Here is an 18,930-nt window from a genome sequence, read left to right on the forward strand (position 1 = left end):
ATTTGTATTCGTGCAGTCGACCCCGGCAGCTACCTACAACTATCTCTAAATACCTCTACAAGTGATGATCTAAGGGTTGATAACGCAGTCTCTTGTGGGTTCCTATTGCGGCAGGGCGCGTTCCAAACACCCGTCTAAGTCCGGCACAGTCAGATCGTTATACAGAAGCATCAGCGGTTTACGCGGCTTTCAACTGGATGTAGAGCCATGGGTGGTATTGGCACCCGAAAAGTCACCCGGAAGGGCAGAGAACATGGCGTCGTTGGTCAAGTCAGGCACTCGGTTGAGAAGACGTTCTAACAGACGATATCCTCCTCCCTGGGCATATCGCGGAAGCTCTATACCATCCATTGTCAGCTTGTTCTATAGCAGTCAAGAGACAGTTCATATCCGCGGAGCTTACCGTGTCCGGCGGTGAAGACACGAGCGAATGTCAACCCCCGCTGCTCGACCCAGTCTCCGATCTTCCCTGCAGCGCTCTGAGATGACAGGTCACTGTACGCCGCGGGGAGGAAGAAGGCCTTGGACGGGAACTCGTCGAAGCCCTGGCCCCCGTTCCAGGTCATGTTCTGCAACACCATCAGCGTGCCGTTGGTCGGCACGCGGTAGTCGAGGTTGCCGCTGGCGATGATGAAGTTGTTCGTGTGCTCGATGACGCGCGTGAGGGCGCCTGACGCGAATGGATCAGCGCTCCGGTCGCCCCCGGGCCCGAAGGGGTTTTCGTCGGTGCACTCCTGCCAGTCCCTTTGGCCGACGGGGATGTGAAGGGCCTCACGCATCTCGGGGATGTTGAGGTATCCGTGCCAGGTTTTCTTGTCGAAGCTGAGGGGGACGCTGGCGTTGTCGCCGGCGTCGGCCCATAGGAGCGGGTCCGAGGGGTTGGGGCAGCCCTGAGAGATGTGGTAGATGTTGGCGCAGGGGCTGATTTGCGCGAGGCCCTCGTAAACGATGTGGGAGATACGGCACGCGTCGCTTTCGTTGCCGGCCGGGAACAGTCCTGAGGGGGGGAACGTGAAATGCTTCTCGCGCATCTCGGCGTAGCCGCAGTCCTCGTCGGCGGCCTTGATGCGGTCGTAATAGTCTGCGACGCCAGGATAGAGCCCCATGACGTTGTTATACTCGTCCACAAAAGGTAGCGTCACCGCATGCTGCTGGAAATCTCCTGGCACTGACCTGATGTACGGGCTGAACATTAGGGCGCCGGAGAGGTTGTAGTCGGCCGACTGGTTGGACTTGATCATGGCATCGCCGATGTAGGGGATGTAGTGGCCTGCGTAGCTCTCGCCGGTGAGGTGAGTCTTGCGCCCCTTGGTTCCAAAGGTCTCCATCCAGTTGTGGTAGAAGCCCAGGAACTGCTGGGCGATCTCCTCCTCCGTCGTGGCGTTCGGGGAGCCGACAGAGAATCCAGTGCCAGCAGGCTGGTCAATGTAGAGAATGTTAGATAGCTGCGACCAGCTATAGATGTTGTAGACAGGACGGTAGGCGGACGGGAACCAAGTGAATGGGCCATTCTCCTGAACGAGGCCGATGAAGGAACTGCACCCCGGGCCTCCGTTCAGCCTAAAAGATGTCAGCAATCAAATCGAATCAGAACGGTTGTAGTGCTATCTGTTCTTCCATTGCTAGCAGTGCAATTGTGACGTCGCTCTCGAGGACTGAAGTGACTCGGGGGCCATACCAGATGGTAACTTCGTCAGACGCCTGCTTGTTGGAACTAGGGAAGTACCAAAAGAAAAGCTGGCGTGTCTCGTTGGATTCCTTCGATATGGGCATCAAACCAGCATACGATTCCCCGAGGTCCCAGTCCACGAGTGGGATGGACGTCCCGTTCACGAGATATTCTGCGAGATAGTGAGCGAATGCAGAATGGAAGATGACTGAACTTTGAGTGTACTCTCAGTCTTGTCGTTCAGGTGTTGATATGTGTCAGTGCTCTGGCGTCGATGTATGTTACGCCGGACTGGGCCATGTCTCTCTTCCGCAAGTTGCTTAACTGGGTTATAACCATCAACCCGCCAACCGGCCAAAACAGAGATTGGCAATAAAGCCAAAAGCCATAAGCGAATTGACATGCTGGGCGTCATTGGTTCTCTTTGTTCGGCGTAACGAGAGACAGAACTATTGCGGGTGAGGGAGTTCGCACGCACGGGGGTAGAGTGCCGTTGATAAACAATTTGGATCGCCGTTGAAGCTAGACGGCATCAGCTACTTTTTTCCGGTGTGCCGGCGGGAAATTCCATTGTAAAGTCAATCAAGCAAAAGTACCGTGGTCGTCTATTTTGGTTTCTGTCCTCCACCTGAAAGCTTGACTGACCATGGGCAGGAAGGAGGGCGAGTTTAGGTCATACTGTTGCGCGCTGAACGGCCCATGAAATGGTCCTGCAATTTGATTATCGGCAGCACCGGATCGGCTTAGCGATTCACCTATGGAATATCAGATGAGGCCTAGTTTAAAGAAGTTGTGGTAGACCTATCCTCGCCGAAAAGCTCGTTGATCTGATTGCCATTGATGTACCCCTGTATCACAGTCTTGCCTAAATAGATGAGTTTGGGAAAACATATCCGCGGCGGCTGTGATGCTACCTGTGTCCCGGCGAATCCAGGTCGGCATCATGCTGGGATCTCAAGGTTTCCCCCAAAACAACCGAACCAACCGTTACAACGGTGCCATTGGGGTCCAGAAGCATGCATGGTCAATAAAACCTTGAATCCCATACGAGGGGCAATACAACCTTGTGCCAAGCGACATGTTCATGGCGGCCTGGAGTGATCAACCCCGCGGGAACTGGCTCTGATTCGTCGTCCCTCAGCTTTGAGCATAAAAAGACATGGCGTCGACAAAATAAGCTTGGAAGACACGGGACGAACAGAGTAACCCGTTTGATAAGGCAGATCGGATGTAGCTTATGCGTTGGGTTCCCGGTGGGATCAATCACGGCGGCTTGGCTTCGCCACAGAATGATTTCGTGCACTAGCAGGGCAGAGAATTACCAGAATTTCATCGACAATGTCCCCTGGGGTTCGAGGAAGGAGAAGAAAAGCATGGGCTTGTTCCTACGTAATGGAGGAGGTTCTGAGATGGAAACTGAATGTGGTCATCTTCAGTGCCGTGATTTCCGTGATTGATTAGCCCACGTCCTTAGATCGAACTTTGAAGCCATGAAAGTTTCACTGCTCATTAGACTGGCCGACATGCATGCGAAGGGAAAGTCAATTAATCGATAGAGCGGGGTTTGATTGAGCCCATGACGAGTCCATCTCGCCATCGATAGTGAAGATGTTGACACATGGCGGCTCCGACTATCCAAGGCCTGTAGCGAGATCTCAAGCTTCACGTTGAACTATTTTCGTACACATACCTGCTGAGCGCAATTCCCAGCCCGATCGTCAGTAGAACGAACTTTGTTCATTATCCCTCATCCAGTCCATTAACTGTTGCCAATTGACGCACTGGTGCTCAGTGCCAAACCCCGTCACGCCGCTGACCGCAGGATCCCCTACTTCGATCGTCAGGTCGGGTTTGCACATGATCGACTGACGAACGAGATCAAAGCAGTGGCCGATGTGATACATGTCGTGGGAGTGGTTATGGTCATGTGCCGCATCATGCTCCGGGCGAGGGTCTGCCGGGCGAGAGGCGTTGTAAGCTTGGTTTGCGAAGTCGGGTCGTGCCTCGTATAGGGCCTGCCGGATCATGTCGAGGCAGTGGAGTTGGTGGAAAACAGCTATGCAGCTCTTGTGGGGGGCCAGCTTTGGATGTTGAAAGAAGCCGCCTTCTTTGGGAAAGATGGATGCCCACGCTTCATCGACCTTTACAGAAGGGGGCATGGCGTAGTCCAGGTCCAGCTCAAAGGTTCTGGGTACAGTGGATACTATTTTGGGATGTCAGCGGCCTGAATCACGTTTTTGAGGGTGACAATCGGACGGCCTGCCACTTACAGCGAAGTTCTGTCTTGACTGGCTCATCTCCATAATATTCTTGTTGAGTGCTGCCCGGAGAAGTATGTCTGCTGACGGCAGCTACCGCGATGAGGAGGATCGCGTAGAATAAATGAATCTTGCTGCACCGCCAGTATCTTCCTAGCCGCGACTCTCTTGTCTGTGTCTCCTCGCCAGCCTCATCCCCGCTGTTGATTTGAGCGTACTGTTGCGGTTTGTACAGCCATGACGACATTACAGGGGTTTGCTCTATTGAGCGGACCAGATACTGAAGATAAGCTATGTGGTCTGTGGACCTTCGGGGAAGAGAAACGAAGAGTCGGATGGCAGGTTGACGAAGAGGGTCCCGATGTTTTTTTGAGCGTTTGATGAGTTTGGGGAGGGCCTGGGGAGAAGAAGCAAAGAAGCAAGCGGCGATCGCCCAATTTCAAACAGTTTTGGCCCTCACAAGCAAGTCCCGCCGTCGCGACTCGCAACAGGCAGGGTCTTGTTATATCAAATTACATTTCCTTCTTTCGGGCATAGATGCGCAGCTTGGGATCCTCTTACTCCACCGTTGAATTGATGAAAAACGCGATGCTGACTCGCGCGGCACATGCCCCCCCCAAACTTGTAAGTTGACAACGTTCACCTGACCGCTTCAAGCCACTAACAATCATCCGTACCATGTGGGCATGGACGAAGTTATCGAAGACATAGCCACCGGCTTCTGTCTCACATGCGGTGCCCGCGTTTCCGGGTGTCGACTTTGCCTGTCGATCGTGCGCTTGGCCTTTTGGGTTGCACCGGGCCGCGGGAAGCCGTGCAGGTATGGCGGAGGCCGATCGACGGCTACTCCTGTGTGCAGGCCAGGCCGAAACGCCAAGGATACTGGGAAGAGCTCCATGTACAACATCAAATTGACGTCTTCCCGGGTTCCAAAGGGACCGCCTTGGCTTGGTTCCGGAAACTGCCGCAGCCCTGGCACAGAGTCTGGCTCCAATGAGCAACGTGCTGATATAAGCTGTTCGTGCTCACACAAAGGCTAGGTTGCTATCAATCATTCCAGTTCGAAGCTATAAGTACCGCTCTCAGGCACTTCGTAGAGCTGCATGTCAACCATGCTGTTCGGCCCATGCACTCTCCTGCCCTCGCGGCCTTGCCCGCATGTATCAACCCGGACTTACGTGACAGTAGTCCAAAATGCCTGACCATTATGTGCTCTGTGAGTCACCGATTTTTCGATAAGTAGGCTGACTCCTCCTTGGCTACGCCTGAGTGCTTGACCAAACGGGAAGGTCGTCAGACTGATAGCTCTCGACTGGCCGAAACCGCGTCAGACAGAACCAACAAACCAACAATGGCATGCAAGACTGTGGGGTTGTAAGGCAGGATCATGCAAGGGTTCTCACAAACTTAAGTATTCAACATCTGTCTTTTTGTAAAGCCAGTTCAAATGCTTGATTACCACAGCAAGAGAGCCGTTTCTGTCATTGGGCGCATCGTACACGCAACAACTGAAGACGGGTCGATATCATCCTACGCTTCAAGTCCCGACCACAATGGCGTCTTCCCAGTTCGCCCGCCCGGCGTATGAGATCTTATCCCCGAGGCTCATCGTACGGACCGCTACGGATTCGGACGCGAACGCTTTTCACAGCCTCATGACAAACCCGGGGAATTTCCCTTTCGGGGAACCCGAAAACAATCTCACGATCGAAAGACTCCGTACCCGCATCGGCAAATTCGCCGAGTTCACTGCCAAAGGAAAGAACGCTTTCATGGTCGTCATCCTCCGAGAGACGGGCCAGCTCATCGGATACGGAGGTTACAACACGTTCGAGTCCGTAGACCCCGTCGAGTTCCTCTCGGAGACGACTCTCTCGCCGGGCGACAAGTACATGACAGACTTTGGAATCATCATCGACCACGGTCACTGGCGGAGAGGCTACGGTTTGGAGCTGGTCAGCGTGTTGGTAGAGTACGCTCTCGTCGAGCTTGGCTGCGAGCTTTTCCGGGCCGAAACAGGCGACAATAATGAACCGTGGCGAGCGCTCATGCGGGCGGCGGGCCTGGCCGATCTCGAGGGGAGACACCAAGCAAGTTACGATGCCAATCAAGAAGTCTGGGTATGGAAGTTCGACACAGGACACTGGAAGCGAGCGAAAGAGAAGATGCAGGCCGAGGGCAAATGGCTTCTTTGACAGCCATCGTCTGACAAGTCATTCCAAAGGCTAGCGATGTGTAGGCCCGAGTTGTATCTCGGTGTGTTGACAATCGATTTAATTATGTAGTCAAACCATCTTCGATCCCAAAAGTGGACGTTTCTTTCCGTTTTCCTCAGGACGAAGTCAGTTTCCATGGGTGCCTGTAACTCATTCGTCAAAGATTACGCAGACAACCTCTCCCGCAATCGAGATGTCGGCGGCAAAGCCCTTCAGGAGACCAGTGCTGACGTCGCGGTCAATGATCACCGCACGTCCGTCCTGCTGGAGACCGACAGCAAGCTGGGTGCCGGCCTTGTTGATGGAAAACTGACGCGGGAACCTGCCGCCTGAGGGGAAGATCTGGGTGAAGTTGAGATGGCCGGTCTGGTGGTCGATTTTGAAGCTGATGATGGCGTCGGACCGGATCTCGGTGCTGTTGTTGGGGTCGAAGTTGGGAATGTTGAAAAGGCTGACGTTGCGCGAGGAGACAATCAGGTACTCAGAGTCAGGCTATGCCAAATCAGTTACCGTCCCCCAAAAATATACAACTTCTCAAAGAGAGGTTTCACTCACCGAGATGTGAATCTCAGCGGCGGCAGCACCAGCCGGGACGGTGTTGTCCGGCCCGTGAGTCCCGACCGAGAAGACTTCCTCGAAGCTCAGGGTCCTGTTGCAGCCGTACTTGACCTCGTACGTGGTGACGATGTTGTCGAGCTCGGCCAGCACGAAGAAATATGTCTTCTTCTCCTCGGTGACGAGGAACCTGGCGTGTCTGGGACCGCTGCCCGCCGCCACGCTCAGAGGCGCGACGGGCGTCAGCTGGTACGAGTCCTGGTCGATGAAGAAGACCCGCACGAGGTCGGCTCCCAGATCCGGCACCAGGACGTACTGCCCCGTGGGGTCCAGGATGGCTTCGTGGGGATGCGGGGCGTTCTGCGGCGGTTTGGGGCCGGCCTGGTCCAGTGTGTAGGTCCAAGACTGCAACCTCTTGATGTCGGTCGGATCCTCGACAGAGAAGACCTCGAATGACGACGCCGGGCTGGAATAGGTCGGTTAGTTGATCGGTTGACGGTGACTTGGCCAGAACTGGGTTATTCCAATATTTCGCTGCACGCCAAGGGAAATACTTCAGGGGGCTAAGTGCAGGACTTACTAAGAGGCCAGGGCAATGCCTCCGCCATTTTTACCATACACAACTGAGCTGACCGCTCCCTTGATGGTCGGGAGACTGTCTAGGGGTATAAGGGTTCCGTTCTCGGTCTTTTGAAAAGAAACAAGAGTGCCGTTGGGATTCGTGAGGCCTCTGTCCGCGCAGTACAGGAGGGACTTGGACTGGTCGAGAGTGAGCCACGACGGGTTCGCCGCGCACGCCGTGGTCGAGGCAATCGCTTTCAGCGTCGTCCCGGCTTCCGAGGTCTGGAGGTCCAGAGTCGTCACGGTTCCGACGTGGGAGGCAGCGTAGAGGAGCGTCGATGTCACCGGCGCGGCCGACATCATCGCCAGAAGCCAGGCGGCAGGGAGCTTGTCGAATCCCAACATAACGAATGACGGTGCTTCAAAAAGCAATGACAGAGTTACCAGATCCCGTCTCCTCCGTTGCCGCGATGGCGACGACGCGTCTTTATTGACCTCGGAGGACATGGTCGGAAATGTCACCCCTGGTCATCCGCCAAGCCACTCGCCCATTTGTTTTCCGTGCGGGGTTGGGATGACCCTGGACGACGTTGAGGAATTTCCCACCTATTAATCAAAAAGACTTCTGGTTAAATACCGTTGGCGTGGGACCTGGGGATCGCGCTAGCCCGCGTGACAAGTCAAGGCGCGATGTGCCGGTGCAGCTGGTTGAGTGTTTGGCAGGGGCATCGGATAAGGTTGGGGAATTCGCACGCTTTCATGGCACATCCGGCTTCATTCTGGAAGGGGTGAGCCAGAGTGTGGAGGACTGGATCTTGGGACGATCGAGGCCAAGGTTGTACGATGTAAAGCTTGGTTAGTGAAGCGAAGCTTGGGCTTTTGGCAGCTTTTGAGTTGCCACCCCGCGAATGTTCTCTTGGGAGCAATTGTTCTGTAGTTCTCAAGGCTGCAGTTAGAGGCCTGATGAATTATGTCCCATCCATTGCACCATACTATCGTTAACGACATGGAACCCCGCTTTATGGCACTGGCATTCATTTATCTCAACGCTTGCATCGGCGAAACATGCTGTCGACTGCTTTCTCTTCTGGCCATAGTCAGTATCAATAGACACTTATAGCATTGTGTTGCAGAAACATACTCGATCACAGAGTGGTGGAGCAAGGTTGACTCTGGCAAAGTGGCAAAGCCAGAAAGTGGTCAAGGGATGAATGGACTGTTATCATCGCTACGAATACATTTTTAAATGATGGCAGTCTCACGTAATACACCAAATCATTTATCTAACCCGAGGCATAAATGCTATCCGCAGTTCCAGAAGAAGGTTTGATAGGGTATCTACATCCAACAACTCAGATAGTGGGTAATTATCCCACCCGGTGGGATACGACGGTCAAGTTGACAGATCTACTCAAAACACATACCGGTATCCCACTCGATGGGATACGACAACTAAGTTTACAGGTTTGCTCAACGTAGTAATTCTGGCAGCCACGATATATGGAGTGAACGATGGGAACCATGGGTTTGAAATGGGGTAATAATGGACCGGTGTTGTTCCTTTTTCAGAAACAAAAATGTCAAAGCAATTGGTCTCTAGAACTTGATGCCTTCTTGGATGTTTAAGTGTTACCTGCTCTGACTTTGCTGAACATAGCGTACTTACTCCCCTCAACTTATGTCTCGGCCAGTATAAACGTAGCATAATGACGGATAACCTCCCTAATTGATGCCCATCATTCTCATAGCCCGCTCGGTTTCAAACTGCGCGATTACCCACGTCTTGGACTCTTGGTCTAGGATGGTGGTGACAGGGGCTGACTTGGAAAAGACCAATAGCGACGAAAAGCTCGCTGACTGCTAGCCACCTCCCAGGCCTGCTAAAGTCCGGAAAGACCGGCAGTCACAGTTTAACCTTCGATCATAATCCGGCCATGGCGGATAACGAGTCAACAGGGGAAGCCTTCCGCCAAAACCACCAGGTACGTAACTTTAAATGTAGAAGTTCCGTCCTTGGTACGTGATTGTCGTGTTCAACAATTAGAGGTTTGTTACTCGAACATATCAAACGTCAAACTTGTACGTTGTCCGTCTTTTCTTGAGACACGAATCATCCCAGAGTCACTTTTGACGTCCGCCGACCTGAACTAGACAACACGGCAGCGATATGTTGAGAGCATTCGAAGTCCTGTTTCAACATCGTTAAAACCGCTCCCCAGAAGCAATTGCAATTTGAATCTGATGTCGTCATAAGACCAAAGCCGGGTGTTTTACTGAACGTACCTTCTGCGCGCGGCTCTTCCTTTTTTAGGCCCATTTCCCACGGATACAGACCAGACTAATGGGATCCCATAAGACATTGGCTCAAGACGTAAGACGATACTGCACCCCAAATCACGAGTAGAGCCAAACGTCTCTAGGGGCTGATGAGAATCCAGCCTGGGCTCTTCCACCCCTCCAGTTTGATTCAAGCTTCTTGTTTCTCACACAATAGACTCCCGGTCGGACATCGGCTACCAATAAGTAATCAGCAAGGTTCTTTGAGGATGCTGACCATCATGACATGAGTCGTTACGCTGGTGTGCGACGGCGGTGGGCTACCCCTCCTTCTGATGCTGCTTCCACAGCAGAGATCCAATCCAATCGCGGATGATTGAAACACACTTAATGGTATGAACGAATCGGATGGGTTGGAGATGAACTCTGTTTCCCCTCGTTAAGCCGTTGGAGCCGTGCTGTTCTCTTGGTCTTCGGGCAACATAAAGGTTGAGCTACCCCTCTTTCTGCGGCGTTTGGTGGACGATTTCACTTCACCTAAACATCGTCTTGCATCCATCAGCTGCGGTCGACAATCCACAACTGAAGATAAAAGTGAACCTTGCCTTATCCTAATCAAGCACGGGGCAATTATGGCACCGACACCTAGTGAGAGGGCGCAAGCCAAGTTCTTTGCCGTCCTCGAGGACCCCCGAAGATACGACTCAACAAGTCCGTTGCCCCGAACAATGACCCCATATCGAAACGAAGCTGATACTTGTGAAACAGACTTCAAGAACAGAGTCATGATTACGCGAACACCTTCCGGGGGTTCCGAGTTGACCAACGTTGTCAGCCATCCGCCGCCGCGCCGGGCAAGCTCGAGCAGCCAAGGCTCTGTCGACGACCATCACCGCATAAGGAACAGGATCAAGAACTGGATGTATCGTCCGGCGATTTGATTCATGTTAATCACTGCGTCATACGGGCTAGGAATGATCAAAGTGTACACACACAAGAAATGTCTCTCGCAGTAGTCCACTAGGAGCTCCCAAGACTTCCCAGTTTTGTGGCTGCTACCGGTTTCCGACGATGTAGTTTTCTAGTCTTTTTTTTTTTTTTTTTTAGTTTTTAGTTTTTCTTTTAATGGAATTGAGATTCTTCCCAGAGTATTTTCAATAAGACGTCGAGAACTCAATTGTGCTCTGTCCGGTCACAGAAAGCTTGACAAGCAACAAGTACCAATCTGCATATTGCTATATCTGAACAACGCACTGAACAAGGAGTAACGTTTGATTCTAGGCTCGGAGAACACTGTCGCAAATTATATTAAAATCATCCTGTGGAAAGCTTGCAAAGTTTATCATTGATAGAGGGAGGAATGTCGCACTGATATCGGCCATCTTTGTGTGGCATACTGGCTAGTTGGTCCTTGAGACATTGTGTTGTCAGCAAATTAGGCAGCAATGCAGGCCCTGCAGCCTAGGGAGTACAAAGAAGCACTGGGTCAAATTGTTTTCCGAGCACAATCTTTGACTTGAACATCACGAAAAAGTATTGCCGATTTGGAGACAACCAGGACACCATGTCTTATTCGACAATCGTCGTCCAACCCTCGGAGCCACACACGCATACGGTGGTCTTCCTCCATGGGCGTGGCGACAACGCGCAAAACTTTGCGGCGTCGTTGGTGTATTCCCGAGACTCTCGGAACCGCACCCTCGCGGACGCGTTCCCTTCGTTCCGCTGGGTGTTTCCCCAGGCGAAAGTAGGGCAGTCGGCGGCGTTCCCCGGCGGTGCGGTGTCGCAGTGGTTCGACATATGGAACGTGTCTGACTTCTCCGAACGCGAAGGGATCCAGACCGAGGGGTTGAGGGAGAGTGTCGCCGGCATACGAGAGATCATCGCCTCCGAGGCTCGACTGCTGGAGGGCAGGTGGAGTCGCATTGTCCTCGCGGGCATCAGCCAGGGGGCGGCAACCGGCGTCCACACTCTCCTCAACCTCGATCTTCCCCAAGGAGAAGACAGATTGGGGGCTTTTCTCGGCTTCTCTTGCCGCATGCCGTTTCCTGGGAGAACTCTGGCGGAGACGCGGGCGGTCTTGGGGCTGCAAAACGTTCCGGAAGGCAACGTTCTGTTGCGTCAGACTCCCGTGCTGCTCGAACATTGTGTCGATGATCCGCTCGTACTGGTTGCGAATGGTCGTGTTCTGAGAGATACGTTACTTGGATTCGGTGCCCAAGTAGAATGGAAAGAGTATCTGAATGGAGGGCACTGGTTTAATTCACCGGCCGGTATGGATGATGCTGTCAAATTCTTGGAGTCTCAACTGGGATGAGTTGCAAAGCCTATCAAGGATGGAAACCCTCAAATCGTAAGGGGTCGTCTTTGAGTGTGTATCTCAGTGGCACCCATCTTTGAAAACGACCTCACGCTTTCAGGATGGAAGTTCGATATGTCTTAAGTCAGAATGTGGTGAGATGGTTACGCTGCAGGTGGGTTTTCCAAACTTCACCCTGTATCACACCGACGAAACGAGCAAAGATGTCAATATACAGAATAGAGCACCGATATTTGCGTCGTTGCTGCCTCCAAGGAATCAAGGTGGAGCTGTCGTGACAGGTATCAGGTATCAGGCACCGAGACGTGGATCATACATACGTCAACCAGCATCCCATAGGCGGTCTGGCAGCTTGTGTGAATGGTGTCTACCTTTTCTCTTGGAAAACTTTGTACACAGCTATCATGTCCTCCTCGCTCAGACCAACATCCTTCGCCTCCCCATACACGGCACCACACAGCTCCGCAAACGGCGCCCTCACGTTTGCCTGCCTCGCGGCCTCGACGATGAGCTGCGTGCTGTTGAAACAATCCTTGACGGACGCCTGCGGCGACCAGTCGCCGTTGAGAAGCTTGGCGACTTTGATCTTGGAGTAGGCCGAAGCCATCGGCCCGGCGTCGAGCACCTTGCCAAAGGCCTCCAGGTCGAGCCCCTGCGCGCGGGCCAGGCTGAACGACTCTGCTAGCCCGGCGGTGAGGTTGTTCAGAAACAGGTTGACCGCATACTTGGTCTTGAGGCCGTAGCCCACGGGCCCGCAGTACACGGCGGCGGACGTCAGGGGTTCCACGAACGGCCGCACCCTCTCCGCCGCAGCCGGGTCGCCGGCCATCAACCCCACCAGCTTGCCCTGCTCGGCGGGGATCTTGCTGCCGCTGACCGGCATCTCGACGAAGTGGCCCCCGGCTTTCCGGACCTGGTCTGCGACACGTTCGCTGGTGTCCACGATGACGGAGCTTGTGTTAATGAGAGTCTTCCCGCGGAGGGCCGCTGTGAAAGTTTCGTCGTCCAAGATCGATGTCAGGGCCGGTCCGTCGAACAGCATCGTGAAGATGACTTCGGATTGCCGTGCCACCGCTGCCGGACTTTCGCCGATGTTTGCGCCGTGCTTTGTAAACGGCGGATACTTCGATGGGCTGCGGTTCCAGACTGTGATGGGGAATCTGCGAGCGAGGTTCAGGGCCATGGGCGTGCCCATCACTCCCAGCCCCAGAAAACCTACACGCATAGTCTCCTGGTTGTAACCCTTGGCTCTCTTGGGAGGAGCGTCTTGTGTTCTTCGTTGTTGGGGCTTGAAAACTCGAGTTGGTTGTTTGTGGCAGAGGGCGTTCTGCCATTGGACCGTTTTTTTAGTATTTACAAGACGGTGGAACAAGCGTCTACCTCCATCTTAAGGGGCAAACAAAGTGAATGATCACCGCCCTAGGGCGTTGTAGCAAGTTGAGATTTACCTCGGCCAAACCATCTTGGGACCCATAAAACGTGTCAGGCTCGCGCCCTGCGGCTTAAGATTCGGTCAAAGACTTGGCATTTGACGCGGGTTGGCCAGAACGAAGTATGGGTAAGTAGCAATTTGTATCATGGGTTTTGTGGCTATATGTGCATCAAGACTGTTGGGTTCACGACATCCATAAAACTACTATCCTAGCCTACTCGACTACTCTAACCCCTGTTCTTTCCACCATTTGAACGGGTAGCACATAAGCCTCGCCGATGTTTCCTTCTCGAACCTATCCCTCCAACCTACCGGAAGCTCCCCATAGAACCGGATGACTTCGAGGTTGCGAAGCTCCGACAGGTGTCCAAAGAACTCGTCATACTTCTTCTCGTTAAACTTGACTTCCCACCCCTTCAGGTTCGGGACAGCCGGCCTCGGCTCCCAGTCGATGACGAGCTCGACCAGGTCTCTGGAACGCCGTGCCACCTCGGCAAATATGGCCAGCCAACGGTTCCAGTTCGGGTACTCCATGGCGATGAGAACGTACAGTCGGCGGAGACGCTCGAAGCGCAGGGTGCCGTGGACGGCGAAGCCGATGCGCCGGTCGCCGAAACCCTGGGAATGGACGCGCATGACGGCGTCGGCGTGGACCTGCTTGTGCAGCTCCCGGTAGGCGCGCTTACACGTCAGTATCAAGGAAGGCAGCGGCTTCGTGTAGTTCCCTTGCTCGAAGTAGACGTGTAGGGGCCGGAGGGTGGAGCCAAAGTCTTGGTGGTCGAAGGAGAGGTAGTACTCGTAGATGCGCTCTCTGATCTCCCATGGGAGTGTGAAGAGAGCAGCGTCATTGTCTTGATTGAGAGGGGTGATGTTCGTCTCCATCTCGGATGCCCTGAAGAATGTATCAGATGTGCTCAGACAGGCTAGAGCGGGGAGGGAGACGGTGGCTTAGCAGCACCACCCCACTCATATTGTTATTGATCAGTTCAACAACTCTTTGATTGGCCTCGGTGTGCCCTTGTGTCCCAGAATAAGAACCGAGGTCTAGTTGCAAAGGATATCAATAACAACGGGGGAATTGTTTCCTCAAAAGCAGATGTCTGCCTGCAACAACACCGCTGCTGCCTGTTGGTTTTCTGTGGAACCAAACTGTCTCATATCGTCGGCTATTCACGTTTACCCGTTTCCGGGCGCAAACAAGTACTGTGTGCTCCGTAGATGCCCGTCGTATCCGACCAGCTTACCAAACAAAAGGCAACGGAGCCCACTCCGGCTTCGGCTCCGTCCTCGGCGTGTTTACAGGGGAAGAAATTATCCCCCAACAGACACGGCGCCGGCTCCGATGCCACACCGGAGGGCCCACATCCGCCCGCCGGACCAAACACCCCGCCAAAAGTCCGTGTCATGAGTCGTGCAAGCTCAGAGAAGACACAGTCCGACTGCACAGCTGCTCTTCAAATCCGGTTTTCTGAACAGCAGCCGGGATGCACTTGCCGAGGCCAGCGCCGGAGATGCTGAATCTGCCCCGTCCGCGGCGCGATCCGGCCCCAGAGGACTAGCACAAAGGGCCGGGGCTTCTTAGTAACAGCACTTGTTTGATTGGGGTCGCCGCCAACTATCGTGTCCTTGCTTGACGTCAGTATTGCATAACCAGGACCTCCATCCGGGCTTGAAGGTATCCCAGCTACATGGTAACGAGGAAATAACTACTTTTTTACGTTTGCATCCCGGGCTTGTTTACACCTTTTGTGGAACGGCGGAGCGGAACCATGGACGTCCAGCATACTCGTTCCGTTACCCATTCATGTCTTCCCCCCTCCCCCACATTTTCGTTCATGCTTCTTGGTGTGTGCCCCGGGATTGTACATCTAGCATCACACTTGGTATAACGAGCAGAATACGCTTGGACAGTCAGTCTTCAACATAATTCTGACCTTTCACGACAAGACTGAAGGCACGGAATTGGGTACATAGATTGAGACAACAGCATGGCGTCACACGCGCCTATTCACCAGCAGTCGCGCGACCCCATCGAGGATGTATGGGGCCCGAGAACCCCGTACAAGCATGAGTGGCCTACCCGGGTCGACATAGAATGCGACGACGAGCCGGACAAATGGGTTCAGAGCGCATGCGTGCTTTGTAGGTGTGTCTCTGTCTTCTTCTTCCCGCGAGAACCTCTGTCCAGTCCCGACAAGCGGACATGTGCAAGCTGACCGCGTATCCGCAACTTCGAAGCAACGGCTGCGGTCTAGACATCGGCGTCAAGGACGGCAAGGTGGTGGGTGTCCGTGGACGTGCGACGGACCGCGTCAACAAGGGGAGGCTTGGGCCCAAGGGCTTGCACGGGTAGGCCGGCCGTCCCGAACAGCAACCACAGCAACCTGTGGGCTGTTTTCTGGTTTGATCGCTGACCAAAAGCCGTTTTTCCCGTCTAGGTGGAAGTCCATACACCACGCGGACCGCCTCACACATCCTCTAATCCGTCGCAATGGCAAACTTGAGCGGGCCACCTGGGATGAGGCAATGGAGCTGATCGTGCAGCGCTCAAAGGACCTCATCGAACGCCTCACGAGCCATAGCATAGCCTTCTACACATCGGGTCAGCTGTTCCTGGAGGAGTACTATGCTCTGGCGGTGGTCGGTAAGGCTGGCCTCTCGACGCTGCATATGTAAGTCCAGACCACTTAGCTTCTGGAGACCATGGGCCTTGCTGACAGCCCTAAGGGATGGAAACACTCGTCTGTGTACCGCAACAGCAGCAGCATCCATGAGAGAATCGTTCGGCTCGGACGGCCAGCCGGGATCGTATACAGACATAGACTACACCGACTGCCTGTTCCTGGTCGGTCACAACGTCGCAGCCACGCAGACGGTGCTCTGGTCACGGATGCTCGACCGCCTGGACGGGCCCAACCCGCCGAAGGTCATCGTCGTGGACCCGCGCATATCCGATACCGCGAGGAGGGCAACGGTCCACCTCGCCCCCAAGATCGGAACCAACCTGGCCGTCCTGAACGGCATCCAGCACCTCATGTTCAAGCACGGCTGGATCAACAAGGACTTCGTCTCGAAACACGTCATCGGGCTCGAGCAGCTCGAGAAGACCGTCGCGGACTACACCCCGGACAAGGTCGAGCAGATCTCCGGCGTGCCGGCTCGGCACCTGGAAGAGGCCGCCGCGATTATCGGCCAGTCCGAGAGCCTCTTGTCGACGGCGCTGCAGGGCGTCTACCAGTCCAACCAGGCGACGGCGAGCGCGTGCCAGATTAACAACGTCAACCTCCTCCGGGGCCTGATCGGCAAGCCCGGCAGCGGCGTCCTGCAAATGAACGGGCAGCCGACGGCGCAGAACAACCGCGAGGCCGGGTGCGACGGCGAGTTCCCCGGCTTCCGGAACCACATGAACCCCGTCCACATGCAGGAGCTCGCGGACCTGTGGAACATCGACCCGGTCAGGGTGCCGCACTGGAACGAGCCGACGCACGTGCAGAACCTGCTGAGCTACATCGAGAACGGCTCCGTCCGGATGATGTGGATCTCGGGCACGAACCCGCTCGTCAGCCTGCCCAACCTGCCGCGCGTGAGGAGGCTCCTCACGGACCCGGGGCTGTTCGTCGTCTGCCAGGACATCTTCATGACGGAGACGGCCGCCATCGCCGACGTGGTGCTCCCCGCGGCGCAGTGGGGCGAGAAGACGGGCTGCTTCACCAACGTCGACCGCACCGTCCACCTCTCGCACAAAGCCGTGGAGCCCCCGGGGGAGGCGAGGTCGGACCTCGACATCTTCCTCGACTACGGGCGCCGCATGGACTTCAGGGACAAGGACGGCGACCTCCTCCTCCCGTACAAGACCCCGGAGGAGGTGTTCGGCGCCTGGCAGAAGCTCTCGCGCGGCCGCCCGTGCGACTACAGCGGCCTGTCGTACGAGAAGCTGACCGGGGGCTCCGGCATCCAGTGGCCGTGCAACGAGGCCAACCCGCAGGGCGCCGAGCGGCTGTTCGGCGATGCCCGGTTCTTCACCGACATCGACGTCTGCGAGAGCTTCGGGCACGACCTGGAGACCGGGGCCCCGTACTCCAAGGCCGACTACGCGGCGCTGAACCCGGCGGGTCGCGCGATCCTCAAGTCCTGCCACTACATTCCGTCCATGGAGGAGCCGGACGAGGAGTACCCCTTACGGCTCTCGACGGGCCGCAACAAGTTCCAGTTCCACACGAGAACGAAAACGGGCAGGTCCAAGAAGCTCCAGGACGCGTGTCCGGAGCCGGAAGTGCGCGTCTCCCGGGAGGACGCCGCGGAGATGGGTCTCCAGACCGGGGACGATGTCGTTGTCAGATCGAGGCGTGGAGCCATTGAGCTAAAGGTCAAAGTAGGCGGGATCTCGGTCGGCCAGGTGTTTGTGCCGTTCCATTTCGGCTACTGGGATGCCAAAGATGGGAAGTCGAGAGCGGCCAACGAACTAACTGTCGGTATGTTGTTCTGCACCCCCCTATTCCCCGACAATCGAAGCTGACGTCTTGTCGTGATAGAACGCTGGGATCCCATCTCCAAACAGCCAATGTTCAAGTCTGGCGCCGTCCGCATCGACAAGATTGAAGCGTCCGAAAGGCCACAGTACCCCGAGCAGCAGTCCGCCGCAAAGGCGTCGTGCTCGAGCAAAGGAGCCGATATGACGGCGGCGGCGGGCGACCAGTCGAGGCGGAAACGCCACCTCGAGTCCTGGCTCGGCGAAACGTACGAGGGCATCAAGCAGCTCTCCGAGATCTACACCGATCTGCTCCCTGACCTTATCCATGACGTCGAGATAGAGGGCGGCATCCGCGTCATGCGCCGGATCGCGGAGGACGTCGAGAGAAAACTCGGCGGGCAGGTCGACAAGTTCGGCGAGGACGTCCGGCGCGGCAGCCGCAAGGCGGCGACGCTGCGGGAGGCCCTCTTCCCGGCCGTCGGCGACGACGCCGCGCATAGAGGCCCGTACGAGGTCATGGAGGCGTTGCAGGGCCTGCACATTTACCTCTCGCACATCGAGGGCGGCCTGAACGCGCTGATCCCCGTGAGCCAGGCGTGCTGGGACGCGGAGTTCTTCGATGCCGTCAAGTTCGGGCAGGAGAGCATGCATCGTATGCAGTCCTGGGCCAACCAGCAGATCAAGGTCAGGGCGCCTCAGACTTTGCTGGTGCCGATGCTCGTCCGAGACTGAATGGAGCAGGAAGCGCTCTGGTCTGAGACCAAGATCATGATACATATAAAGTCATAATGCCGTCCACGTTCTCGATTGTATTTGTCCCCATTACAATTGAACCGATATTTAGTAATTTGACAAGTTGGGAGCCTGTACGAAAATCACGATAATAGAATGGTAACAATTTATATTACCGCAAAATGAAAATCAGTCTGGATGTAGCTGAACCACGGCGCTTTGCTCCCGGTGAAAGCGCCGGTCAAGACCGCGGAGATACCAGAGAAAATCGCCAGGAATTCTAGACGTGCCGAGATTGAGTTTAAGAATGGACGCTTGACGTCACAATTACGAGAGAGAAAATGTAGTGCCGCAGAGCTTCAAGTTCGTGCCAAAGGCCCTCGGCCTTGACCCGCTGTGTTGACCTCTTTGTTCACGCTTGACAAGCTTACAACCCAAG

The 18,930-nt window shown here is 55.0% G+C and overlaps 9 protein-coding genes across 9 annotated transcripts; 4 read left to right on the plus strand and 5 right to left on the minus strand.

The window, feature by feature from the left end:
• Window positions 1–189: 189 nt before the first annotated feature.
• Window positions 190–2,072, minus strand: CH63R_06204 (Carboxypeptidase cpdS; the record flags this gene model as incomplete). Its single annotated transcript, XM_018301179.1, has 4 exons — window positions 190–338; window positions 404–1,560; window positions 1,679–1,841; window positions 1,895–2,072. The coding sequence occupies 4 exons, from the start codon at window positions 2,070–2,072 to the stop codon at window positions 190–192; spliced, it is 1,647 nt and encodes a 548-aa protein (XP_018159029.1).
• A 1,315-nt stretch (window positions 2,073–3,387) lies between these two features.
• Window positions 3,388–4,174, minus strand: CH63R_06205 (Tat pathway signal sequence; the record flags this gene model as incomplete). The annotated part of the gene is made up of 2 exons (XM_018301180.1): window positions 3,388–3,872; window positions 3,940–4,174. The coding sequence occupies 2 exons, from the start codon at window positions 4,172–4,174 to the stop codon at window positions 3,388–3,390; spliced, it is 720 nt and encodes a 239-aa protein (XP_018159030.1).
• A 1,306-nt stretch (window positions 4,175–5,480) lies between these two features.
• On the plus strand, window positions 5,481–6,122 carry CH63R_06206 (acetyltransferase; the record flags this gene model as incomplete). Its single annotated transcript, XM_018301181.1, has 1 exon — window positions 5,481–6,122. One exon carries the CDS (start codon window positions 5,481–5,483, stop codon window positions 6,120–6,122), a length of 642 nt encoding a protein of 213 aa, XP_018159031.1.
• Window positions 6,123–6,293: 171 nt separating this feature from the next.
• Window positions 6,294–7,766, minus strand: CH63R_06207 (YkgB protein; the record flags this gene model as incomplete). The annotated part of the gene is made up of 3 exons (XM_018301182.1): window positions 6,294–6,635; window positions 6,699–7,164; window positions 7,279–7,766. 3 exons carry the CDS (start codon window positions 7,764–7,766, stop codon window positions 6,294–6,296), a joined length of 1,296 nt encoding a protein of 431 aa, XP_018159032.1.
• A 2,402-nt stretch (window positions 7,767–10,168) lies between these two features.
• Window positions 10,169–10,477, plus strand: CH63R_06208 (uncharacterized protein; the record flags this gene model as incomplete). Its single annotated transcript, XM_018301183.1, has 1 exon — window positions 10,169–10,477. One exon carries the CDS (start codon window positions 10,169–10,171, stop codon window positions 10,475–10,477), a length of 309 nt encoding a protein of 102 aa, XP_018159033.1.
• Window positions 10,478–11,100: 623 nt separating this feature from the next.
• Window positions 11,101–11,853, plus strand: CH63R_06209 (Phospholipase carboxylesterase; the record flags this gene model as incomplete). The annotated part of the gene is made up of 1 exon (XM_018301184.1): window positions 11,101–11,853. One exon carries the CDS (start codon window positions 11,101–11,103, stop codon window positions 11,851–11,853), a length of 753 nt encoding a protein of 250 aa, XP_018159034.1.
• Window positions 11,854–12,223: 370 nt separating this feature from the next.
• On the minus strand, window positions 12,224–13,039 carry CH63R_06210 (Nad-binding protein; the record flags this gene model as incomplete). The annotated part of the gene is made up of 1 exon (XM_018301185.1): window positions 12,224–13,039. The coding sequence occupies one exon, from the start codon at window positions 13,037–13,039 to the stop codon at window positions 12,224–12,226; it is 816 nt and encodes a 271-aa protein (XP_018159035.1).
• Window positions 13,040–13,510: 471 nt separating this feature from the next.
• On the minus strand, window positions 13,511–14,170 carry CH63R_06211 (uncharacterized protein; the record flags this gene model as incomplete). Its single annotated transcript, XM_018301186.1, has 1 exon — window positions 13,511–14,170. The coding sequence occupies one exon, from the start codon at window positions 14,168–14,170 to the stop codon at window positions 13,511–13,513; it is 660 nt and encodes a 219-aa protein (XP_018159036.1).
• A 1,106-nt stretch (window positions 14,171–15,276) lies between these two features.
• On the plus strand, window positions 15,277–18,491 carry CH63R_06212 (Periplasmic nitrate; the record flags this gene model as incomplete). The annotated part of the gene is given in 5 exon segments (XM_018301187.1): window positions 15,277–15,434; window positions 15,527–15,637; window positions 15,727–15,960; window positions 15,971–17,760; window positions 17,821–18,491. The coding sequence occupies 5 exon segments, from the start codon at window positions 15,277–15,279 to the stop codon at window positions 18,489–18,491; spliced, it is 2,964 nt and encodes a 987-aa protein (XP_018159037.1).
• Between the last annotated feature and the right edge of the window lie 439 nt (window positions 18,492–18,930).

The sequence above is a fragment of the Colletotrichum higginsianum genome, chromosome 4, assembly GCF_001672515.1.
Source record: "Colletotrichum higginsianum IMI 349063 chromosome 4, whole genome shotgun sequence".
In the NCBI taxonomy this organism is placed as follows: Eukaryota; Fungi; Ascomycota; class Sordariomycetes; order Glomerellales; family Glomerellaceae; genus Colletotrichum; species Colletotrichum higginsianum.